The sequence below is a fragment of the Coturnix japonica genome, chromosome 4 (assembly GCF_001577835.2).
Source record: "Coturnix japonica isolate 7356 chromosome 4, Coturnix japonica 2.1, whole genome shotgun sequence".
Lineage (NCBI taxonomy): Eukaryota > Metazoa > Chordata > Aves > Galliformes > Phasianidae > Coturnix > Coturnix japonica.
In genome coordinates, this window is record NC_029519.1 from 46,057,851 (window position 1) to 46,082,637 (window position 24,787).

General features: G+C 39.8%; 2 protein-coding genes across 3 annotated transcripts in view; one reads left to right on the forward strand and one right to left on the reverse strand.

Annotated features, from left to right (window-relative positions):
* STAP1 (signal transducing adaptor family member 1) lies at positions 1-9,570 on the forward strand. Of its 2 annotated transcripts, XM_015861768.2 has the most exons (8): positions 1-480; positions 2,513-2,584; positions 3,073-3,186; positions 3,868-3,924; positions 5,102-5,274; positions 5,887-6,015; positions 6,683-6,752; positions 7,664-9,570. In XM_015861768.2, exons 1-8 carry the CDS (start codon positions 358-360, stop codon positions 7,796-7,798), a joined length of 873 nt encoding a protein of 290 aa, XP_015717254.1. In that variant the 5' UTR covers positions 1-357; the 3' UTR covers positions 7,799-9,570. The 2 variants fall into 2 exon arrangements, with proteins under 2 accessions (XP_015717254.1, XP_032300155.1); XM_032444264.1 differs by lacking the exon at positions 2,513-2,584.
* Positions 8,875-24,787, reverse strand: part of UBA6 (ubiquitin like modifier activating enzyme 6) — a 27,744-nt gene continuing 11,831 nt past the window's right edge. The window contains exons 14-34 of the mRNA XM_015861767.2: positions 24,585-24,651; positions 24,129-24,272; positions 23,535-23,602; positions 23,195-23,273; positions 21,695-21,775; positions 21,248-21,325; positions 19,838-20,019; positions 19,086-19,191; positions 18,332-18,421; positions 18,146-18,226; positions 17,452-17,580; positions 16,554-16,605; positions 16,394-16,457; positions 15,814-15,883; positions 14,911-14,982; positions 13,825-13,942; positions 13,202-13,395; positions 12,130-12,257; positions 11,324-11,411; positions 10,884-10,978; positions 8,875-9,803 (exon numbers count right to left, since the gene is read on the reverse strand). Of these exons, the coding sequence (XP_015717253.1) occupies positions 9,668-9,803; positions 10,884-10,978; positions 11,324-11,411; positions 12,130-12,257; positions 13,202-13,395; positions 13,825-13,942; positions 14,911-14,982; positions 15,814-15,883; positions 16,394-16,457; positions 16,554-16,605; positions 17,452-17,580; positions 18,146-18,226; positions 18,332-18,421; positions 19,086-19,191; positions 19,838-20,019; positions 21,248-21,325; positions 21,695-21,775; positions 23,195-23,273; positions 23,535-23,602; positions 24,129-24,272; positions 24,585-24,651 (2,122 nt within the window). The 3' untranslated portion in view covers positions 8,875-9,667. The remainder of the gene's footprint in view (positions 9,804-10,883; positions 10,979-11,323; positions 11,412-12,129; positions 12,258-13,201; positions 13,396-13,824; positions 13,943-14,910; positions 14,983-15,813; positions 15,884-16,393; positions 16,458-16,553; positions 16,606-17,451; positions 17,581-18,145; positions 18,227-18,331; positions 18,422-19,085; positions 19,192-19,837; positions 20,020-21,247; positions 21,326-21,694; positions 21,776-23,194; positions 23,274-23,534; positions 23,603-24,128; positions 24,273-24,584; positions 24,652-24,787) is intronic.

Genomic DNA, 24,787 nt, shown 5'->3' on the forward strand with positions numbered 1-24,787 from the left:
CATTGCAGTCTTGTGCTGTTGTGAGGTACCGTCTGAATGCTTACCTTACAGCAAACCAAGAAACACACTGCCAAGAAAAGACCCTTTCAATGCACTCAGTCTGGTTCCCCTGTGGATTACACACTGAGCGTCTGCTGACCTAAAAGCAAAGCACTGAGACTTCCTCTTTGAGGTGCTGCTTTCCCCCCCCCTCACCTCCCCAGGATGAGCTCTCTGGCAGAGGCTGACGCAGAACAAACAGCAGGAGTGGATGGCGGGGGGGGCAGGTGTATTGAAAATAACTAAAAGCAAACTACAGGCAGAAGAAATCAACAAGCAAACAGCAGAACTGATACCTAAAGGCTGCTGAGGAGCAGCATGGAGCAGCCTACAGAAGCCCCTCAGGCAGCACCCCGGCGAATCTCCCAGGAGAGACAGAGGCTCACAGGTCTGCCCTTGTACTTCCAAGGTTACCTGTCAGTCCGGCGCTCGCAGTGCCAGGTAAGCTGCACCAGCCCACAAAGCTGACATGTTTGGGCGTTCGTTTCCTCAGCAAACTACTGCTGCGTGCAAATCCTCTGCTTATAGTGGTGGGAAATGCTTCTTGGTGCTGGCTGATGCAAATAGCTGTGCTGAAATAATGATATCTAGCTTAATTCACGCTTTCATCTCATTTCTGTTCAAATTACTTGGAGCTGATGATTCCACATAGGTGGACTGGCTCCAAAACGTAACGGTGATCTGTTGAGCCAGGATAATTATTTACAGCACAAATTGGTAAATGCCCACATGCTTTTAATCAGTGCTACCACGTACAGAGCACGTTCTTAATCAAGCTGATTGCTCTTTTTTAGCACTTGATAATGACAATCCCAACATTTAGGGACCATAGCTACACTCATACCTCCATGGAAGCGGATGCACAGAGTAGAGAAAATAAGTTATGCGTTGCGAAAAGGAGATATAATCAAGAAACCGAAATAACAGTGTGGCTCACAAATACAGGAACAAGCTAGTAGCAAACTGAAACTCCAAGAAACAAAAATGAGATCATTGATTAATGCTCCTTTTTTTATTATTATTTATTTATTTATTTTATTTTATTTCCTGCAGCACTAAAACTTATTCAATGCCTTGCCTTAGTGTACCATGGGAATACCCTCACGTTTAAATAAAGCTCCTTGTTACAGTCCTTCATTTACACCCCTCTATGTAAAAGCTCTTTGTTCCATGAAAAAGCCCTCCTTCTGAAATACAGTTAACTACCATAAAGGAATAGCAAAAAGTAACAGGGCATAGCAATAATACAGACCAGCCTGAGGAGACTCGGGGTGCATTATCATTTATGAGAAACCAGACATCCAAGGAAAAAAAAGAAGCATGAAGCTATTTTTGAATGTGTGAAACAATTGGAAATGTTCCTGAGCAGCTGCTATTCTGTCTCTATAAAGCACTAAGTCTACAAAGCACAGTCCAAGAGCTTGCAGCCCCAGCACATGGCATTCACTGACTTCATTAACTTGCTAGGGACAGATGATTTAATGAGGACATTTGCACCTTCATAGCACAGTGCAGTTCTCAGGGGTTGGGGTCCAGAGGCTGAGTGCTATAGAGAACCTTATGCTATTACTTTGACAGAATCCACCAGGAAGAGTAGTTAGGGGTTGCAGAATAGGGAGCAAGGATCTCCTACAGGATACTCCAGGGAAAATTTGTTCACTGTAATTCATATGACATGGCAGATTTCGCAAGTTGTTTCCTTCTCAGGTTTTGTGAATATCTCCAACATTGTGCCAAAGAAAATCCCCACACAACATCCCCCAAATAAACAAACATGCAAGAAGGAAACTGAACGCTAGAACTGTGTTCAGAACTGTGTTACATTTTTGTATTTCCAATCCTACAAGAGCTACTTTTCTTGGGGTATCAGTCACGAGAAAATGGAGGAAAAAAATGAAGAAACCTTTTCTTGCATATGAACATATTACGGAACCCGTAAGAAGAGTGAGACAGTTATAGTTACCTTGTCATGATGTTGATGTATGAATGCTACTGCACATAATTCAAAGCATATCAAATATCACTTCACGTACAGGAAGCATAGTTTGTAGGTCAGACTACTCACAGGCTCTGTGATCTTTTCTTCACTTGTCCAGCAAGTAAAGCAGTGAGATCCAAATTATGTGCAAACAAACTCTTTAACTGAATATATTTTTCTTACTCCCTTTAAACTGATTAATATTAAAAACACTTAAATTCATTACAGTTGAAGTTTAGCAGTTCAGTGCCAGACTAGGATAGTAGATAACACAGCAGAGAGCATTATTCATCTTTCTACCTTGCAAAAAAACTAGTAAACATTTTTCCTTTTTGCATAAGCTTCATAGAAGACAAATAACTACTCATTCTTTAATAATCCTTTAAACACTGATTTAAAAGCACACAGTGACATTTTTTCATAGCAGTTCTTTCAGCACTTTATGGAAATGAAAAAGGTTATCTTGACAAAGTGACACTTCCTCCTCCGTAACAGGAATTTAGACTGTTCTGGACAGAACTGAGAGGAACTACGCTCTTCTTTTATGATGATAAGAAGGCACCAACAGTGAGTAGCGTGCTGGCTTTGTAACTGCAGATTGGATGACCTGCTTTGGTTATGTTCACTAATCAGTCCTCACGCACCATAGATGTCTCCCTGCACCCCTTCCTCTCTCACCCACAGAGTTTGGTACTCAATATAGCAACAGGAAGGCTGGTATTAAAACAAACAAGCCAGAGTGAAACAAACAGTGGTGTTAATCTGTTTCATCAAAGCAAAAAGGAAGATTTTTTTTTGTTACCTGACCTAAAAATGTATCCATGTTGCTCCATAACATTATTGCACACAGTAAAAACTGTATCTCGATGTGTAATTCCATCTTCCTCTGTAGAGCAGAGAAAAATGCTCATGGTATAATCACCAGAGTATTATGGCTATGGGTTTAGCTGAAGCGAGGAAGCAAGTATTTGGGGAGGTCTATTGTCTTTAACATGTAATTAAGAAAAAAAGGAAAAATCCAGACAGTTCTACTCCTTTTCTTTGTTTTTCCTTAGTACTCACACAAACTAGATATATCAGCTTTGACTTCGGTGACCAATACGAAACCAAATGAAAACGACTCTGCACAGTTCATCCTGATGTTCCTGAATGAAAAACTGGAAGTGAAGGTAACAAGAGAAAATCAGTGGTTTGTAACCCCTTCATGTTCTACCCTGTCACCCATCAGAGCTCCATGTGGGAGTAGAGCTTTCTTCTTTAGCAGCCTGCAGCCAAGCAAAGAAGGGCAGTCAAGGAAGGAAGCAGCACTAAGAAACCTAACACCAGGGAAAATCCTCCTTCAGGCATTAGACAGTTTTGTTTTTCCTGGAGCATGTGGAAACCTAAAGTGAGCAAAGAATTGAACAAGAAAATATGCAAGAAAAAAAAAAAGCAGAAAGTACCCCCACTGACAGACTCAGGTCACCTGTAATATCAAGAGGGCAATAATACATCTGACCAGTGCCTCATGCCCATTCTAAAGCTGTAGAGACTATAGATCTCAGACACTGCAAGGTTTTACAGCTGACACTCACCTACCTCCTTAGCTTGGCCTTTCTATTGGATCAACACAACCCACTCCACTTACTCCAACAAAACCCCTGTTTTCATTTTCCCACCTCCATCCTCTTTCAGTAATTGAATCTGGAGTAGTGGAAGTGCAGAGGCTGCAATTTAGTTTGGCAGAGGGCTTATTTGCAAGCAAGGTACTTCTAAATGTGTGAAAGTTACCTGAGCTTTTACATGAAAACACTGTATTTGTTTTTCTTTTTTGCTGTAGTCATTCTTACATTCACTTCCTGTTCTATTAGGCTGATAACTGCGAATATGGGAAAGAATGGAAGGGTTTTATTCTCGCTGTAACAAAGGTAGGGAACAGTTTTTTATCTCACTCAATCCTGAAAGCACGTATGAGGGCTTTTCTTGTCTTCATATATGCAACAAGATGGCTTAAAGCCTTGTTTCTAATGTGCTTGCACACACTACCATGCTCCCCTCTACCCTCTTCCCCCTTCAAAGACTGCAAAATTCGGGCTGGTTTCAGCCCAGCTCATTGCCATGGTACCCATTCAAACAGTTTCCAGTCCACCATTGGCTGTCCAAGGAGAGACATCTCCACAAGTCCACCTCCTTGCACCTGTGAAAAAAGGAGCCTGCTCTGAGGGAAACAACGTCTATAAATACTTAACAAGGGATAAATGACTAAACTGCACACCTGAGAGAACCCATTGAGCCCTACCTTATACTTTACCAGGAATAAATAACAAGAGTCATTATTTCCCATCAGCATCCAGCTGGCACATAGTAAGAGAGAGAACCAGTGTTTCCCTATTCTGATCAGCTGGCATTGTCCTTCCTTTGGGGCACATTTTACTCATCTAGCAGTCAAAACTTGCAGCAGTTTTGTCAGCTGAAATAGTTTGAAAATGGAAAGAAAGAACGAACTTAGGTCATTCTAGCTCTGGCTTTATTGATTTCCCCTCAGTCTCTTTAAAATGCTGAACTACTTTTCTCCCCTTTCTCAGTGCTTGAGAGTCCAGGGTGTCATCTACATGCTTTTAAAATGATCATCAGAAATTACTGTGAAATAACTGTATATAATCATTTCAAGTAAACCCATCCTAAAATGTTAAATACACTTCAAAAATAGCAAGACTTTCTCTAACATTCAGGAGAAAAAAAGAAGTTTGTTCACAGCTGAGTTTACACTGGTGTAGCTGAATCACTTAAAAAGCTGAGGTTAGCTGAAACAGGTTAAGTTCTGCAGTGTAGCAACAGCAAAATATAATCGTGCCTACTTTAGTTAGCGTGTATCTCTGGTAAATGAGAGTACAGATGTGCACGTATTCCGCTATTATATCAAAAAACAGATGTGCAGCATCTCACTCAAAACAAGTAGACACGAATCTCCCAAATGACCATATCAGCTTTAACCATGCAGGTAAGAAGCCCACCACATGGCAGCTGCACTGCTGTTTTGTGCTCAGAAAACAGTTGCTCGCATTTGTCCAGTCTTTAATTTTCAACTATGCTGTTCATTTTCAGTTGTCAGTTCCACAGGACGAGTCGTTATCACCTGGACAACTTACAAGAATACAGGAAGTGCTAGACAAAGAAAAGAAGAGAAGGATTCTGCTTAATGGCTGTTCCAGCACATCCCAGAATAAAGAAAGCCCTTCCAGCAAGGACTACAGCAGTACAGCGACCACTATGCCAGCGTAAGTTCTAACTGAAGTATGCAAACCTCAGCCCAACTACAAGAGCCTTCCTTTCTTCTTTCCAAGTATTGTTTTCATAAAGAGATTCAAAATCCAACTGTTGTACAAAAGGTTTAAAATATTCAATGAACAAAATGTACCTTAAGGCCTTAACAGAGATTTCACAACAAAAAATTTACTTCTGCAGCTTTTCTGCAATGCATGTTGTTTCGAAAAGGCTGCATATAGCATATTGCTATGCTTGATAAACCCCTTAGAAAGCCACTTGCTGGACCAGTGTATCTGCTCTTCTGAGAACACGCTGATTACCATTGAAAAATTCAAGGTAGATCCAGGTTGGTGTTCAGAGTCTTTGCAGGTGTCCAGAAAGCATCACACTGAACCAAAGTGCCACTTTCTCTTTGAGAAGGGCAAAGCACTGCTCTCCTGTAATAGCATTAATCAGCAAGAATCCTCCATATGTCACGTCCCTTGGCAGCCACGGCTAATTACCTTAGATAAGCCTGACACTGCGTTAACCTGGATGACCACATTTCTTTGCACAGCTGAGAATAACATAACCTTGCTGGTGTAACTTGCATCCATGCCGTTTCTCCTCTCCCTTCTACACAGGTGCTTCTACACAGTATCTCGGAAAGAAGCAATAGAGATGTTAGAAAATAACCCTTCGTGTGGGAATTTGATCCTGCGTCCTGGCAGTGACAGCAAGAACTACGCAATCACTGTCCGACATATGCTGGAGTAGGTTGTTTCCATCATTCCTTACCCCGTTCTTAAGTAGCATGCACTGTATTGAAAGCTGAACTTAGAGTACCTGCTAAATATGTGTGAAGCATGTGCCTCACATTCAGACTACTTAGAGAAAAGTGGGTGAGCAGGGATGGGCCTGAGACCAATCTATTAATCCTCTCCTCCTCCAAAGTCAATTTGATTAGACAAAGCAGCACTGAAAAATCAGCCAACAAGTCTATTTCCTTAGAACAGTCTTCCCACCCACTGCCTACCCTTGAAATGCTGCTCAATTTAAGAAGTCTTCATGGAGAATAAAAATGAACGAGCCATATCTCTTTCTAAAACGAGCAAAGACAAATGAAGAGACAAATATCTTCTAACAGTAACTCGATCTAAAATCACCTTATTTTAACTGGATTACCACATTCTAGACTTGTAGAGCTTCAGAACAAGTCTTCTGAAACACTACAAATGACATCTGCAAATCCCGGTGTTCCAAGTTTCCTCTCCTAGGATAGCAAAAGCCTCACCCTGCCACACACACTTTAATAGGCTCTGGGGGTATCGCAAAGCACACATCCATTGCCCTGCAGAGGAATTCATAATGACAGCAATGGTACATCATAAGGTATTTCATTTCTAGCAGCCTGTTGACTTACACTTCATTTCCTTTCAGTGCTCCATGCATTAAGCACTACAGAGTGACATCCAGAGGAACAAGTTACATTATCGAATTGGAAAGACAGGTAAATGAGCCATTTCCTTGCTGGAGATTCTTAAGCAGGTGTAAAAATTGCTACTTCACAAAACATTAAGAAAAAGCTACAGTCAATTCCTAACTATCATTTGCAAAATACTGAAGTATGCAGATATTTTGCCTCTCGTTACTCTAACTAACCTAATCATCGAGAACAGGTTTAAGTACTAGGATAGTAGGAAACAAAAATAAAACACCCACATTACGCCTCTTCTCCCTTCTACCAAAAATAAAATCCAACCACCACCACCCACAAAACAAGACTGCTTCATGTTTCCTTAACTCAGCCTTCAGTATTAAGCCTAAAAAGTTGCGGCAGCTGGGGGAAGTTCACAATGCAAGGATCCAGAAAGCATCGCACGAGTCAAAGCGACACTTTCTCTCCGAGGAGAGCAAAGAACTGCTCTCCTGTAATGGCTGACTTCTTGAAAGATGAAAGTAATTTAGCTGAGGTGCAGCCAAGGCTGCATAGAACCCATTGTGTGGTTTATGAAACTGTTTTTTTGCCCCTATCACTTTCCTTGAGACTTTTTGTTTTACCAATGTCCTCAGAAACATCTTAAAGTTTTGATAAAGCATCTGCAATTAAACTACCTGCTGAAATACTGTCACCAACCAGTAAAGACCTCAAGGGCACACAGATCTAAACCTCTTTCAGTTTGTTTACTCACTTGATGTAAAGAGTTGCGCATCCAAGGCTACAGTTGTTACCTTTGGTTGTGGAGAGCTGTCCTAGACCTCACTGCATCTAAGTTCTAGATGTAAACCCAGTGTTAGTCATTTGAATCTCATTGTTTGAATGGCATCTCAGCCTGCCAGCATGTTTTCAGAAATGCATGTTTTCCAAAAGGAATGTTTTGTTTGGTGGTGCTCATTTTGTTGTTACTGTCTGTGAAACAGGTGACAGTTACGAGCCTTCAGGATGTCATCAGTTACTTTGTGATCCAAACCCATGGGAGCCTGAAGCCTTTCATCATGCAGACATGCAACGAGGCTCTGCAAACGGACCAGAGTTATGAAAGCAAAACACAATAGAAGTCCTGATGAAAGACAGAGGCACAAAAAGGAGCCAGTGTCCATCCTCTGGGAAACTGCAGATCCAGCCTTCAAAACAAGTACCCAAAGTGGGCAGCAGTAGAACCCAAATTCTACTCTAAACTCTAAAGCACGCCACACACTGTATCTGGCTTTTGCCACACAAGATGATTCACTTAGACAGTTTTGCTGGTGTGTTATCACTGCTGTAACTCATGACATGTTTAACACTGAACCTAAATAAGTGTTCATCCACTGTGTGGGATGCTTGCTTTAGCTATTTCATCAGTACACACAGTTAGTAAAATAAACCTCCAAAAGTCATCCATCCCAAACAAATCACCCTTTAGATGGAAGTTGAGATTGCTATCCTGTGCTGCAGCAAAGCCTATTTTCTGTAATTATAGAAGATGTGATAATTAACAGGGATGGACAGACCTTTCAACAGGGGTAGATGCCTGTTGCATTTGACTGAAATACAGTTCCTTTCTTCAAGTAACTACTATACAGACAAAGCATTTATAAAGACAGAAGACTATGAACGTGAATTTACCCAAGGCCCTCACTTCTACTTGATACAGCTTAGATTTATATACAACCTCTGTATATTTTCAGGATGTGTGATTGTGACACTGTCCCAGCTGCCTCCTGCATTCACTAGAACTTCTGCATGTCCACAAATTCACCACATATATTTGGAAAAGGGAGAATCAGCTACATCTTCCTGTGTTTAAAAGATAATGTGTTGTTACAGATGCTTCTGTAATGCCCCTCTGCTTCACTGCAACATAAAGCAAGTTTCTAACTCTTTAAGCATATTCTTTATACTGAGATATTCCAGTAACAGACTGAGCTAATGCTAATTCAGTGCACTCTGCAACTCAGATTGCGGACAGATGTACGGCTTAACCATTCACTATAAAGAAATGGTACCAGAAGGAACAGCTGAGGAAACAGCATCTGCTGTGACAATCATCCAGGGCTGTCTGCCTTTACTTCCATTCAACATCATTTCTTGATACAGCACTCTTAATTTGGTAAGCGCAGAAAGGCTCAACCACACCGACTACCTTCTCTTTCTTGAAGACCAATTTTATTGTCGGAAGTGTTAACTCAGCTCTCCAATAGGGATCCACTTTCCCCATATTGCAGTTTTCCCCAGGGAACAGTCTTAGTGCAGATAGTGAACAATTCCAACTGTCTTGACTTCAGGGAAGCTATGGCAATTTACACCTATCCAAGATCTGCCTTCCTGTGTTTCCATGTGGAGACTGACCTAAGGTAGCCGCTCTGACACGCAGCATCACTTATAGTTCAGAAGAGAGCACCACCAAGGAAACAGAAAAATACATTTGCTTTTAAGTGGATGTTTAAACATTTTGTGTGGATTATCTCATGTGGATGCCAAGACTGAAATTCTCATTTGGGAATAAAGTAACGTGTGAAATGGATTTGACACGTTCTTAGAACACCACAAGTGTCGTAAGACAGCCATTTCCCCAGTTTTTGCACTCCTCTGTGCAGCCCTCAATTTACACGCAGGGACAATTCATTAAATTCACCATTCTTCTTGATTTCTTCAGCTCCCCACAAATGAACATCGATCTTGTCTCTAAGGGAAGGACTGTACTAGACATTCCATCTCGTGGAGTGACCAATCCTCCTTTGAGCAAACTAGTTCAAAGATAATGGGAACAGATGAGACGAATCCAGTTTGTCTTCAGCACAAAGCCACTGACTTTCATCATTTGTTTTAATTAAGGCTTCACAAAGAAAAAAAAAGAATATATAGTACCATCTTTCATAGCTGAAAATTAGCACACTCCTTTCAAAACAAATGGTCCTGGAGTGATTTCTGTATCTCTACCATCAATTGTCTTCCTGAACAAAGTAGTATCTCACTGGTGGCCCTGGCAAGTCTTCATCTCCATCAGTCTCTGGAGCAAATGATACTGTCAAGTCCACGTACTTTTTGTCAGCTGACGGCTTCACAAGCTTTTGCATCCTACAAGGAAATGAAGAACAGTTTAAAATAAAAGAAGGAATTGCAGAGTGAATTCAGAGCCAAAAAAGGACTAATTTCATTACCAGAAACCACGATAACAGAGCATGAGCCTTCTTTTAATGTCGATACAAAAGTTATTCCTCCCTTTCAGCTATAGCAAATGGCATTCTAATACTTCTGACAAGCTTTTCAGCTTGCTAGCGAGCTACTACACTGCTCACTAACAAGTGCTCAGTACAAACAACAACAGAAGATGAGCAGTTTCAGATGAGATTCCTCACCCACACGATTTCTCTTTGACATCCTACACAGACAGGAGACAAAAGTAGCTTTCTGTGCAGAATTCTGGTCAGGGATGTTGGATCAAACTTTTGATTCCAATGTCTGTGAACACTGACCAGCATATGCTCCAGAAGAGCATGATGGATGAATTCTGAGCTAGCACAGTTCAATCAACATATAAGGCATGCTGGGTCAGATCTTGCTACCCGTTTGCAAAGGGTATAAATAATATTCTGCCCTCACATCTTCCAGTTTGATGTGTCCTGATTTCCTATCAGGACACATCACTGCAAAGCCCTGCAAACTTCTTTGGTTCTAAAAGGGCTGAAGTGAGCTACAACCTGAAGGAATTACCACAAACTTGAACAGACTACCATAAATCTCAATCTGCAACCAATACATTCATTCCTTCCCAAATGTCTTCTGCTTTCTGAATTAAATTGATAAATATCGCCATGAGTTTTAAAGCCTGATTAAAAAGGATCAGTTTGACTTGTTCTGTTAAAACCAAAATGTATCATTTCTTCCCAAAATTGTCAGACGACTTTGGTTTCTCATGCTGGCATCCATCAGTTAGAGCAGCATCCTGCAAGTCTCCTGTCCTCAACACAGAAGTTAATTTACCTTCTCCCTCTGCCCCCCCCCAAGTAATTACTCTCTTCCAGTTCCCAAATATAAATGACTAGCAAGCACTTGGGGAGGAAACACTGCTGTCAGACCCGCAACTTTGTGTTATACCAATCAATGTAATTTGTAGGTGCACTCACATATCCAGATCCATTTTCCAGTTATACTTACGTCAGCTTTAATCTTTTAATGTGACCTGGCATCACAGGAACATACAGCATTTTGACTCCCTGCACAACCATTGTTGGTTCAATTCCATATTTCTCCTGGAATTTAGAAAACACGTTAAAGGACTGAGATGACTGCACAGACCAGATACAACTGCTGTCCATCTGATAACTGAAAGCCATAGATCTCAGTCAGAAAATACACTAACGCATGGACACTGATGTAAGTTTAGTTAATATGCAATTGAAGAAGTGGATTAACAAAGAATCTGAAAATAGGTTGGGATGCATTTTACTTAGGCTCAACCTCCCATTATCTTTTTTTTCTAGAATGATTCTGGTTTAAAGAATGATTTGACAAATGCAAAAGAGCCAATAACCCCAAACAAGAAAACTGTTCCTTCTCATCTTGGGATTACCCCAGCGCAATAGATGATATCTTACTCTGACAGCATTTATGAAGTCCAACAGTGTAAAATCCTCCTTTCCATAAATTGTCCACCTGTCCCAGATGGTAAACGAGATCCCATTTCTGTTTTAAAGAAAGAATGATTCTTTGTTACTTCAGAACGTGAACTTGGGCATTTCCTTTAAATATATATCAAGGAATTGCTACCTCTTCCCATGATTTGCCGTTTTATCTTAATCTCTTCCATCCCTGATTTCTCCAGTTCATTCATCTGCCTAAGTGCAAGACCAAACCTAACTCCAAGTAAACACTATACTGGGCAATGAATCTACTGTTTTTACACCTGTTGAAAAACAGGTTTTGTACTGACCACACGTTCCAGCCTGAGCACACAGGATGTTTATTAATAAGCAGGCGACACATTTATCTCATCTAGATTTTTTGAGCTACCAGCAGCTTCCACTGAAAACAAAACTAAGCCCTTAAAACCACTAGTTTAAAATTAGGACAGAAGGGTGTATCAGCTGCATTTCCAAACAAGGAGTTCTTGAGAGATGCATTATGAAATGACCTTTGCAGTACTGAGCTTCAGTTACACCATTAGCAGTAAATGGCTAATGGAGCTCAACATCAAGCACTAAGCGACCAATCTTCACCTCACATATCTGTAACGTTTGACCAAAATTTGAACGTGAACTTTGATTCTACCATATTTCTGCTACATGTGCACATACAGTATTAAATTCACAATCAGATCACTAACTGTATGTATCTTGCACTTGTTTTAAGTGAGAAATAGCATGTTTCCAGAACATTACCTTTCTACCATCATCCTTCCTACCTGATTTCAGTTCTTCTTACTTTAGCAGTTTCTGTGAAGACCATTATGGGAATGGCTAGGTTCAGAAAACAGTTCTTGTACGCATCAGCTGGGTAGCCGCCCACAACTTTGATGAGTTCCAGTGCAACCTGTAGTAAATACAAATAGTGTGTACCCATAAGACCAAACACAGGTGTTGTATCGTCAACACTAATTTAGTCAACAGACCACACAATAGCAGTGTGTGTTGCTCAGATGAGCCTTTGTACAACCCACAGATTCAATCACATTTGAAGATGCAACCCAAACATGCCACAGAAACCAATTACACAGCAATTATTTTAACTGTTCAGAAACATTCCTTACGCAGGAACTCCTCCAAATTATCCCAGTTCTAGACACTCCCAACAGCGCAGTTGTGCTGAGGTGCACAGATCTGAACTACAACAGAACAGATCCTTAATACTCTTGACACTGGCACTCTGATGGAAGTTGGTATTAATTGCAGAAAACAAATCAAAACGCTGATATTCAACTCCTGTTTCTGGACAGAGGATCAGAAAGGAAAGCACTGAGGGACGACTACAGGTAAAACCAGACTGACCCTTCATATTGCTACACAAGAAAAATTGAATAATATGTCCCAGTTTTGACTGCAGTAGTAGTTGATGTGGTGCTGTGATTTGAATTTAGGAGGAAAATAGTGCAGATCCAACACCAAAGTTTGAGCTGCTGCTGAGCAGTGCTTACACTAAGTGTCAAGGACATTTCAGCCTCTTGTACCATTGTACCAGTGAAGAGCTGGGAGGGCACAAGGAGATGGGTGGGAACAGAACCAGGACAGTTAACCCAAACGGTGTCATGCTGAACAATAATACTGGGGAGAGCTGATCAGAGACTGGCTGAGCTTTGGTTGAAAGGTGGTAATTAGGAGCGTGGGGAGAAAAGGGGAAGTAATATACAACCTTCCTTATTCAAACCTTACCTCAGAGTTTTACTTTTCCTCCCCTAACTAAATCAGTCAGCCACCCCACTGCACAGGAACGTGTAAATGGGTGTGTGGTGCTTCACTATTTTTTAGGAGCACACTCACCAGCCCTGAAACTGCAGCCGTAGCCGTTGCAATCGCAGGGATAATCTTGCCAGCAATGCGCTTTGTCTTGAATCTATCTGCTGGTTCAATGTTGTACATCTTGGCTCGCAAGTTTGATGCTGCTGTTATGAAATCTATGTGCCCGTTACTATCGTCATCTTTTTCAAAGGAAATGGGCTTCATTTGCAAGTCATCTGTACGTGGACAAAAAGAAAAGCCAAAAGGATTACTAGAAATCAAAAGGTGGCCTAAGCTTAAGTTACTGGCAATTAGAACTTGAACAGATATTTTTCATGTTCTGAAGCTTGGTGTTCAACTTACAATCATACTTGCATTTCCATGCTAAAAGGGGAAACTTTCTTCAAGTTTAATGTGCCACTACCTGCTCCCAGTTAGCAAGGCTGTCCTTACATGGTAACATAACAAGAGAACCACTGAATGCTGAGATGCCTGCAAGTTTTCAGGTTGAGCAATTAGGACAATTACCTGCACAATACTTTGGAAAGCTTTAGCAATCAGCTGCCTACCTCTTACAGAATTAAACAACTGCTTCACCCAAAAAATCTGAACGCACTGCAATTGCAAGATGTTACTAAGCTAGAAAGTTAGTATGCGCTACTCACTTTGCAGAGCTTCATTGGACAATATAGACTTCTCCAGCTGGAAAATAGCGTTTCTTTCATCCTCACTGCTGACTGGGATGTGATCTGGTTTTCTTGCAGTTTCATCAGTTTGTACAACCTGCAAGTGTGTAGTGTTTAAAGGAATAAAATAGACGCACTCTGTGCAAAACAAGTGTACTAAATTTTCTTTGTTCCCTGCAGCCTTCCCTCCCAGGTATGAGAGACATAGACTTACTAGAGCAAGTCCAGCCAAGAGCATAAATATCATTAGGGCAGTGGAGCATCTCTCATATTAGGAAAGGTTGAGAGAACTGGTGCTGTTCAGCCTAGAGAAGAGAAGGCTCAGCAGGATCAAAGAATATAAATATCTGGTAGCAAGGAAGTACAGAGCCAGACTCTCTTAATTGGTTCCCAGTGACAGGAAACGGGAATAAAGGAACAAATGAAGCACACAAAATTCCGCAAGAAACAACATTTGCATTGGGTTAGAAAACTGCCAGAGATCTTTCCATACATGAGCCATTTTGTGGCAATATGTCAAAACAGGTTTTTGTTTCCTGAGGCAGGAATTCACCAGATAAGTATGAACAATGGGCAAGAAAACATGAGACTGTCCTGAGAAATGTTACCTGTGACTTTTGAGCGATAAATGCTAGCCACTGCACAATAAAACTTCAGCTATTTTGAAGTTAATGCTTAAAAAACAAACTGAAAAGATATTTCCATAAGACTCCTAGAAAGAAATCACAAGTTTTCTCCAACCAAGGATTGCTTTAAAGCTGCTCATGAATCACATTTTACTACTTCTATTAACTTAAAAACCTTACTGACTTATCATCACATGTGCACTGTAAAGGCTAAGGCATTCGCACAAGCCCCCCAAAAAATCCACACTGTATTTAGCATCTGGTGCACAGACATCCTGGCTCTATCAGTTGGTGCAGTTCTATACGTCCCTACTTGTTTCTCCAAATATCATTTTCATTCGTGTTTCTTTCAGACCAGCATTAATGCATAGAATAGCGGGAGATAAGCAATGTTTACATTGTGTGGATTACATTTCTAGAAACTTAAAATCATACTTACTTTGTTTGAAGGTCTGAACTCTGGTACCTTCACAGATGAGGTTATTTTCAGAATAGTTTCTTCTGACAAGTCCTATTATTGTTTTGAAGAAAAACAATTTCAATTTATATCAACTGAAAAGGCCCTCTGCAAAGAGACTCTGTATGCAGGAACATTTAAAAGAACGCCAAAGCAAAAAATATCCCAGAAGCAGGCAGTGGTGTTTCCCTGAAACATCATCAATGAAACTTTGGACGAGGTTCACAATGCATAAGACTTGCAGGGGAATGAAGTGCCTGGCACTTAGCAAACTGGGCTGAATTTATACCTCTGGGAAATAAGATTACTCCTATAGCCGTACTGACATGAAGAGAAAAAACTTCTTTGAACCAAATGTAAGATATGTATGAAATGCACCTAAGGGAGTAGTATTCGTGCAGAGTTCTTGAAGTAGTTCAGGAGATAAGATTCAGAATGTAAACATGTGACTTGCAAGAAGATCCAGTTAGAAAAGATAAAGGCTAACATGGAAAACAAAGGATAAGCAAGCAACAAAGAGGCTGCAAGTAGTAAAAACAACAAGTAAAATACTAACTCCTCAACAAGATTCCTAATATACTTAGAAAACGCCTGAAAAAGATCTTTCAGTGCAGTTATTATATTACATAGGAAATAGTCCATCAAAACAAGGATTTACAACTTCAGAGCTCACTGAAAATACCTAATCCACTACTCATGCATTTTTCTGGTTTGTAATCCAAATCAAGATGAATATGTATAAACAGCTGCTGAATAATCCATGCTGAAGGACAGATGAAGAATCACTTTAATTCTTGGTAAGGACAGGCCAGTGGGCGCTGGATCAGACTTGTATGTCTATATAATCAGGTTATGAAATAAGAACACTATTGCAGTACTGATTACCTGTTCTGTGAAAGGAACACAGTACACTGTAGCGAAGAGTTTTGCTGCACTCACAATGAAATCATAGTGCCTACAGAGGAAGATAATTAACTTGTTTGTAAGTTTTAATTACCCATATGCACATTTGCAACCGTATTCAAAGAGATCTTGCAAATATAAATCGAGAAACAGAATTTCTACTCTTCAGAGCACGTTGTCTTAAATAAAAATTGAGAGGGTCCTCAGAAGTCTTCCCCAAAATTAAGTGACATTTTACGAGTGTGAAGTTACTTAATGCTAGGATTAACTGTTTTCTTAACCCCTGCAGTCAAGACACAGTAAACAGAAAGTGTTGTTCTAACCTTTCTCATGCTAGACAGATATTGTCAGAACTTCCCATAGCACCCCCTCTGATTTCATGTTAGTTAGGGTTAAATTACCGGCAGTGAAAGTTTAAGATGGTTCACACAGTCTGACACTGTATAAGTACCCATTACATTAATACCCATCAAATATCAGTCCAACTTGCAGTGCTATAATGCTACTGGCTCTACAATGGGGTAGCTTCACAGGGTATTTTAAAATGCAGAGTAATACTTACAAAGGATCATTAAAATCAAACTTCACTGGGAAAGGCGGCCTCTTTGGTGACTGCCAGAACAAACCTGGTTAGAAGACAGACTTAAGATGAAGTCCTAGAACAGCAACACATGATACGTGCCGTGAATTCACAGGAGGCACACAGAGGTATTTGTACTTACTTCCATCTTTTAATCGTGTATCAAGAGGAAATGAATGAAGAAGTTGAAGAGCCTAGAAAGAAAGACAGAGTGGCTTTAGCAGTTTGTCAGACCGACACAACATCACAGAATCAAAAAACCCCTTTTTAGTAATAACATGAAATCTTTATACATCTTTCAAGGCTCTCCAGTGTTAACCACAAGTCATTTAAAGAGTTAAGAAAACCTAAGGTACCTGAATCAGGACAGAGAGCTTAAAGACACAAGTACATGTAGACAGAATGATTTAATCATCCATGGGATGAAGATGACACTGTCACCACGTGTGAGATGGTAGATGGGATTTCACCAGTCCCAGCTCCAAGCAGAATACTAAATACAATAAGCAGAGTGTTTCCCCAACCTTATTACACCTACAGGATTCTGGAATACAAATTCATAACTGGGAAAGCAACATTTTCAAAACCTAATAACTGTCATCACAACACAGATGTGGTATGTTTACTAATATACACTTCTTTATCACAGAATTCCTCCCATCCTCCCCCAAACACATTTGAAGCAACACTGTGGATCACACTTGAATAATGCCTGGCCCATATTTCAGTCAATCTTTCTGTGATAGCTTTAAGAAAAATCAAGGATACAAATACGAAGAGCTGAGTAACACAAAGTTTAGTGGGAGATAAAGAGAGGTATTATAGAGCTATTAGGATGTTAACAGAGCAGTCTAAAAAGAAAAAAACTCCTCCAAAAAAACTCTACAGTAAGAAGAGTTTTGCAGCAGATTTAGATTTGAAGCAAAGCTTGTTATTAATGGAGAAGGAAACAAGTGCAAAGACTTGGAAAACTATTTATTCAGGGATACCACATCCCTGTCAGTCCACAGGTGCCCCACTTCCACAGCCTGGCTACCTACCTTGTGGCTAAAATACTTCTCAAACTTTACTCTTGCTAGTTCCACACACTGAGTCCAATTTCGGGGTCTTCTGCTGAGTGTTTTAATAACATGAAAGCAGCCTTCTAAACTCTCCCCTGATTTTATCCTCTAGAAACAGAAGGAAATAAATGAATATTTAAAAAGGTTAGACGTAAAAGTCTAACAGATCTTATTGAGTTGCAGGTAAAAGGACATGGCAGGTTGCTTTGTGAACATTAACCTTCGTGTGATCCCTTCCCTCCGAGTTTTCCACAGAGCTGTTGTCTACTTGTTCTACTTCCACCTTGCCTGAATGACCAATAGCCATCATAGAGAAAGGCAGATAAGTGTTTAATCTATTAGGTAGTCAAGTTCACTCAGAAGTACATCTTCATTTTTTCCCAGCTGTCTGCACATCTGTATGACACTGACTGTTCTTGCTAACAATCCCTCAGGTTTTAATTCCTGTATCACAGACAGAATCCCTGAGCTAGAGAAACAGGCCACACACAAGACAAGCTCTTACTAACAGCAGTAAGATCCCATGAAACATCAACAAATGCCTTGGCTAAATAAGCCTTCAGAAAATCTGAACAATGTCAGCAAACAAACCAAACCGTACTTAACATAAATGGAAACAAAATCCTTAAAGCATTAGTTCAAACTCTGTTATATCCAGGCAACATTCTCCTACCTGTAAAACTTCTTCTGCAGATGGATAGGTCTGCCAAAACTTGTTGAACAATGAAGGCTTGTGAGAAAACAAACTTTCAAACTAGAAAATACAAAGAACAATAGGGCATTGAACACTAAGTACCTCAAATACCTCACCTTTTCAAATAAACAGTCATTTCAAAAGCATGTAAACTTATTTCCTTACCTTATCTCTTGCCCACTGTATTGTATGTTCAATGGCAGCTGGGAAAGACTTCAAGGTGCAAAAAGGTATTTCCTCTTCTGGTGGATCCCGCTATATTTAAGGGGAATTGTATGTAAGGGCAGACTTAAAGTTGGTTATCAATCACAGGACCAAGAACTTAAAGACTACGCAACTTTCCCACACCACTATTACAAAATACAAGGAAGCTTTTTTTAAGCCTAAACAAAGAAGCATAAAACAAATTTTGTTTTACAAAGAAGAATCTGAACACAGAAAGTAAAACTCAACCCTAATGTACAAGCAGCAGAAGTAATTGCCAGCCAGTTTATCCAGGGTGTGCAGCTCACACTTATGCACACTTGCAAGGTAAAAACCACCCTATCTCGCAAAGCCAGAAACATTTTTCCATCAACTATAGTAAAGCTGTAACGATTGTCAACATCAGCACTACATGGCAAATGGCACAACCTTCATAGGAACCCAAGTCGTGGAAAACTGCAAGAGTTTGAGGTTAACTTCCTCCATTTACAAAGAGCTGATACGTATCTTTGTACAAACATGCAGACTAATGCCTGCTACTGAGACTCGCGTTTCTCCTGCCTGCCTTTGGAGATGGTAATCACCAAAAACAGAACAAACAGGCAGAAAATAGCTCAAAGAAAGAAAACCACAAACACAAAATCAGCTTGCATTCTTACTTTGAAGGGAGCTTTAGGGGACTAGCTGCAGAAGTTGATAGCCATGAACTACTTACGTGACTATTATACGACTCTGTGAGATGAGGCACAACAACTTCTGTATGTCCTTTTGTTCCCATGGTTCCAGAGTCTAACAGAGGACGCAAGTTTGCTACACAACGACTGATATGGAAAGACACAGATAATGAGAATACAGAGTTATCTCTACATCTGCTTTGCAGACATCACCAGAGCACAACCCAAATGGACACAAGGACCTTTCAGAACAGTGGAAAGCTTAAACTCAAGAAAAGAACAGGTTAAATAAGAAGAGTCACTTCAAGTTAGATCAGGGCACCATAAACCAAAGCCAATCAATAATTCATTTTATAAATAGGGATTTTCACATTGAAATTTAAGTACACATTCCCATGCATAAGTAATTCAATCTGAAGACTGCGACAGCATTCTCCATCTCCAACAGCCCTTGACAGCTATTTATTTCCAAGTCAGTCAGAAGACCTCTGTCACATGAAGAGGCAGAGAGGTTTTTGAAATTTATTTATTTATTTATTTTAAATGGAATCATTTGAGTTGGAAGGGACCATTAAAAATCAGCTAGTCCAGCCTCCTTGCAATGAACAGGGACATGTATGGCTAGATCAGGTTGCTCAGAGCCTGTTGATTTCAACCTGAATATAAATCCCTTCCTCCTCCCAGCCACCAACTTTGTCAAAGGAGCAGAATAAATCCGAGTGAAATGCTACCAAATCTTTTAAGTAGTTGCAATTCAGCAAGGTTAAAAATAGAGAAGCAGAGGTTCACCTACCTATCAATGTATCTCCTTGCTTCCACATTGTCCAAAGCAGTCACAATCACATCTTGCCTGGTGTAGAATTCATCACTGTAAGTGTTTTCAGTGGCTGGACAAACTTTATTAATGTATGAGTCAATTTTTAAGCAAGGATTGATGTTCAGAGTTGCTTCTGCTGCAGTATAGCTTTTAGGTTTCTGAAATACATATACATGCATATATGTTATTAATATTCTGATACAGAACACCTGGTCACAAACACATTGCTTTCATTTGCTGATGAGACAACAATTTGCTTGAATAAAAATTCTAGTATGCAAAATATACAATAAAGTAAATTATTAACTTACGTATCTCCTTTGCTTAGGCTAACTTGTGCATAAATAGTACAGCATAAATGTACTCAGTAACTGAAACAGATGCTGCATACCGCCTCTCTTGATCTCAAAGTGTTGCAAGAAAGGTGCAATTCACGACTGCCAGAGGGTAAAATCATTACTGCTACTTTGACTATGCAGCACAGATATCAAATGTATATGAACAATCTCATCACAGCTGTGTGTTCCACACAAAACCAGTTTCAAAAGCCAAACTGGAATAGAGTTCTTAACCAACCTACCTGACACTTCTAGGATTTCAGAATATTATATTCAATTATCTACAGATAACCAGATCTCAGGACAGCGTGACTTCTGAATGCTTGAATAGTTCACATTTAGCTACGCACCCAAAACATAATTCCCAGATTTGCCTNAACAGACAGGAGGCAAAAAAATCTATCCTTTGGGGTTTGGGCAAAGGAATCCTTTTCCTCCACTGCTGTCAAAGCTTGACCATCTTTTTCTTATTTTGTGCCATGTTTGTAAGTAAAGGGATACTCTCTCAGCTTCTAAGGTGTAAAAAACATTTGTGCCATATGTTATATAACTATATGTTGTTGTTTTTTTAACCCAGGCTATTTACTTGTTTAATAAAGACTCAATTAAGACAAACCATAGCATCTAGCTAACACTTAAGTCAAATTACATTATTATTAGTAGCTTAAGAAAACTTCTACCACTGCTACTAAACAATTGAGTTTATTCTCCCCAAATTTCAGTGGTATAATAGGCATTTCTGGCATGTTAATTCGTGATACTTTCTGATGCACCACAGCATTTGTAATCCAATTCTCTCTCTGAACATTTGAGAGATTTCATCAGTGAAAGACACCAATACAAATAAAGGTCAGACCAGTTAAGTTTACTCAGCTGATACCAGTGATAACACCAACATAGCATAGCTATCATTTAAAAATATACTGGACTACATTACAGCTATTCTCTGGATATGGATCCATACATTCAGAAGTTGAGTTCTCAGTGGTGACACAGAACAGTGAAACAAAACAACAGTCCAAGAACTTTATTGAACAAAAAAGTCTACCTGGATGTGATGAGGTCGAAAAAGAAACTGTCTGTTCAGGTTGGATTTCTCTATCAAGTCTGGATCTGTAATTGTAACCTAAGTCAGAAGGGGCAAAAGCAATAACTGAAGTTTATTTAAGTGAAGCACTAAGAGATGCTTTTGAAGCAAACTGCACAAAAATAAATCAAAATGAAATACTCTTCCTGTCATTCACTATTGCCCGTAGCTCTGCCCATACTCATACATTTTCTTTCAAAATCAAAACACAGCAAGGCCACTCCAAGTGTGTTCTGCCTCTAATTGCATAATTTCAGTCCATGCTGAGGGCATTTGTCTCTATGCCCCAAGACTGGCCTGAAACAAGGCTTTGACTTAACACTTTTTAAGTAGCCTAAGTATTCAATTCTTCCTTGTTACATTACTTATATATAATGAAAGTGAAATTAACAGATGCACGTGACTTACCATTCCTTTATCTTGCCCAGTACCAACACCAAGAAGTGCAAAGTTTTTTAGCATTTCACAGCCTATTGCTCCACAGCCAACCTGAAGAGAATGAGAGGAGCCTTTGTTAGAGAAACTGGTAAATAAAAGTAACACAGACAAATCAGGAATCTTCTGGAGAACTTTATGAATGACTTAAATATGGGTACTAGATAAAACAACCAGGGAAAACAATTCTGAATCTGTGACCTAAAAATATGGAAGAACTGGTTAGAAACATAAAATGAATGGTAGCTTTGCTGTAGCAACAATTAAATAACAGAGATCAAGATGAAGAAGGGAATGGAAAAAAAAAAAAATAAAATCAAGCAAAGTATTGACCCCTGGAAGCATGGATATACAACAAAGCACCATCACAAAACCATTCCTTAGGCACTCAAGAGCGATGTGAACCACATTTCAAGCCAGCAAAGGATATCACAGGTAAAATGAATAGTTTCTATTACTATATCAGCAGTATAAGAAAGAGAACAAGGAAAATGTGAGCATGCTGTTGAGCACTGAAGGCATGGAGAAAGCAGATGCTGAGCTGAGGTGATTTCTTTGCATTGGTTTTCACTGACAAAGTTTGCCAGGCTTTTGTCCCTAGAAGCAGGTTCAGTAAAGGAAAGGAACCATCTGTAGGCACAAGGAATCAAGTAAGGGACAACCTGAAAAAATGACCACCACAACATAAAAACAGGACCAGACAGAATGCATCCACAGATACTTGAGAGAGCAGGCTGATGTAGCTGCAAGCTGTTCTCTATAATCTTTGAAAGACCGTGGAGGTCAGAAACTGTGCCCAATGACTGGAGAAAAGCAGATATTAAATCCATATTTAAGAATACGTGTGGGGAACTGTAGCCTTATCAGTCTTATTTTGGTACCACAGGCAATCACTGAGCAACTCTTTAGAGTTCCTTCTCAATGTACAGCAGAGAAAATGGTGACGAGGAATAGCCAGCATGGATTACTAGTAGTAAAATGTTAAGTGACAAGTTGCCTGCATTTTGTGATAGTGACTAGATGGATGGATGAGGTAAAGTGCTACGTCAACATGCACTTTTGCAAGGTGTTTGACATGGACTCCCACAAGTATTCTTACATCCTAACTAGGATATCATGGTTGACGTTGGAGGGCAAATGCATTTGGGCAGGTTAAAACCTAATAGACATTACAGTGGCATTGGAGGAGACCAACTGATACAAACAATCATCCAAAGGTCCTGAACAGGCTACTAGAACTCCATGAAATTCAACACAGGTAAGTACAGGCTCCTCAATTGGAGTACATTTAGGAACAGCACTGCCTGTGGAGGTAGTATTGCTGTTGAGATGGGCTCCTGATGGACAGAAAACTAAACATGAGACAACAATATACCCAATCAGCATCAAGTCCAACTTCTTATCTTCAAGACAGGTGATGTCAGTTGTGTTTGCAAAGTATTTGCAAAAACCTTAAGTATCAGTTGTACTCACCAAGAAAACATTCAAATCATGCAGCTTCTGGCACAGAGATTCTCCAATACAAGCCCTCAAGGCATCATACCTATCTCCCCTTAAGAGAGGCAGGAAACAAAAACAGAAGAGTAGCAAGTTATTTTTTTCCATGGGGGCATCATCGTTATGGAATTCTACTTTGATGCAAATAAAACGACCAAGTCCCCTGCAGTCCCTATTCCTCCCATTCTCAAACAGGATGTGCACTTTTAAGCCCAAACTTCTCTCCCTCCAAAAAGCATTACTAAACTAACTTTAAAAGACATCTACGCTTACTTGAGAAACAGTACATAAAAAAGCAGACTGTATTGATAATTACCGTGGAAGAAATTCTTCAGAGCCCATCTTTTCTAGAGGTGTAACCATGTCTAACATATCTATATATAACTGTAAGACAAAAAATAAAGAACTGTGAAAAACAGTCATGTTTTGTTTAAAAAAACGTAAACATTTAAGCATACAGTCAAGTCTAGAAATCTTGTTATAGCTCATTATAGTTCACCACACAATTTTCACAGACAGGAATGCCTGGAAGCCACTGAAATCTGAGCCACAGCCTTATCACTTGGATTGTGACGTTTGTAATCAGATGATTGTGTGATCCTCTGAAAGGGACTGTGACACTTTTAACTTTATTCTGACATTTGCCCTGCGAGTCCTGAAAGCACTGCTCTTGTGCTTAAGATGGTATTTGGCAAGATCACACTGAGTATGATGTCCCAATCCCAAATAGAAAAGCTTAAGCTAAAACTGCCTGCTCTTTTACATTATGCGCAAGACCACCACATGTTTCTAAGTTCAGTCTCAAGTCCTTTTTCTTTCCCCCGTTACACAAGTTGTTCAGCACTCACAACACAACCACACTTCACCACATCACTGTTAAAATAAAGGTACAGAAGAAAAAAGGCCTTACCCATTGCTGCAGTGGAGAAAATTTTCCTGTAACTGCTTTCAGGACTTCCTGGCTGGCAACACCACCCACTGCTGCTGCCAGAGGAGCTAGAAATCCCTGAGCAGTTCTGGACAGCCACTTCACTATATCTCCATTTACCTGAGGCTTAAAAATAGAACAAAGCAATAATGTGTGTATATATATATATATACACACATACATACATATACATATATATATACACATGTATATACACACATGTATGTGTGTATATATATATACACATACATATACATACACACACATATATATATATCTCCAACTGATCAAGTCACATTTCTTGCGTGGCCTTCAGAAAAATCACCAAATTCATCTAAAGATGCATACAAAGATCAGAACAAGAGCCAAAACCTAAAGCACGGCCTTCAGGCAACCAATTATATTAGAAATTACTCATGATCCCTATTTGCTACTCACTTTGTTTTCCAGGGTTTCACTTAGAGACATGGCTATTTTCAGCATTTCCTCAGCATCTTGATGGCATCTAGACACAAGGGTAAAAACAATAATGGCCACTTAAGCATTCTTGAGTCCTTCTAAAAACAAAACCAATTGAGAAAGAATTGCTGGATAGAGAAGGAAGATTCTGGAAATCTGTACTGGCTTTAGTATTAAAGAAA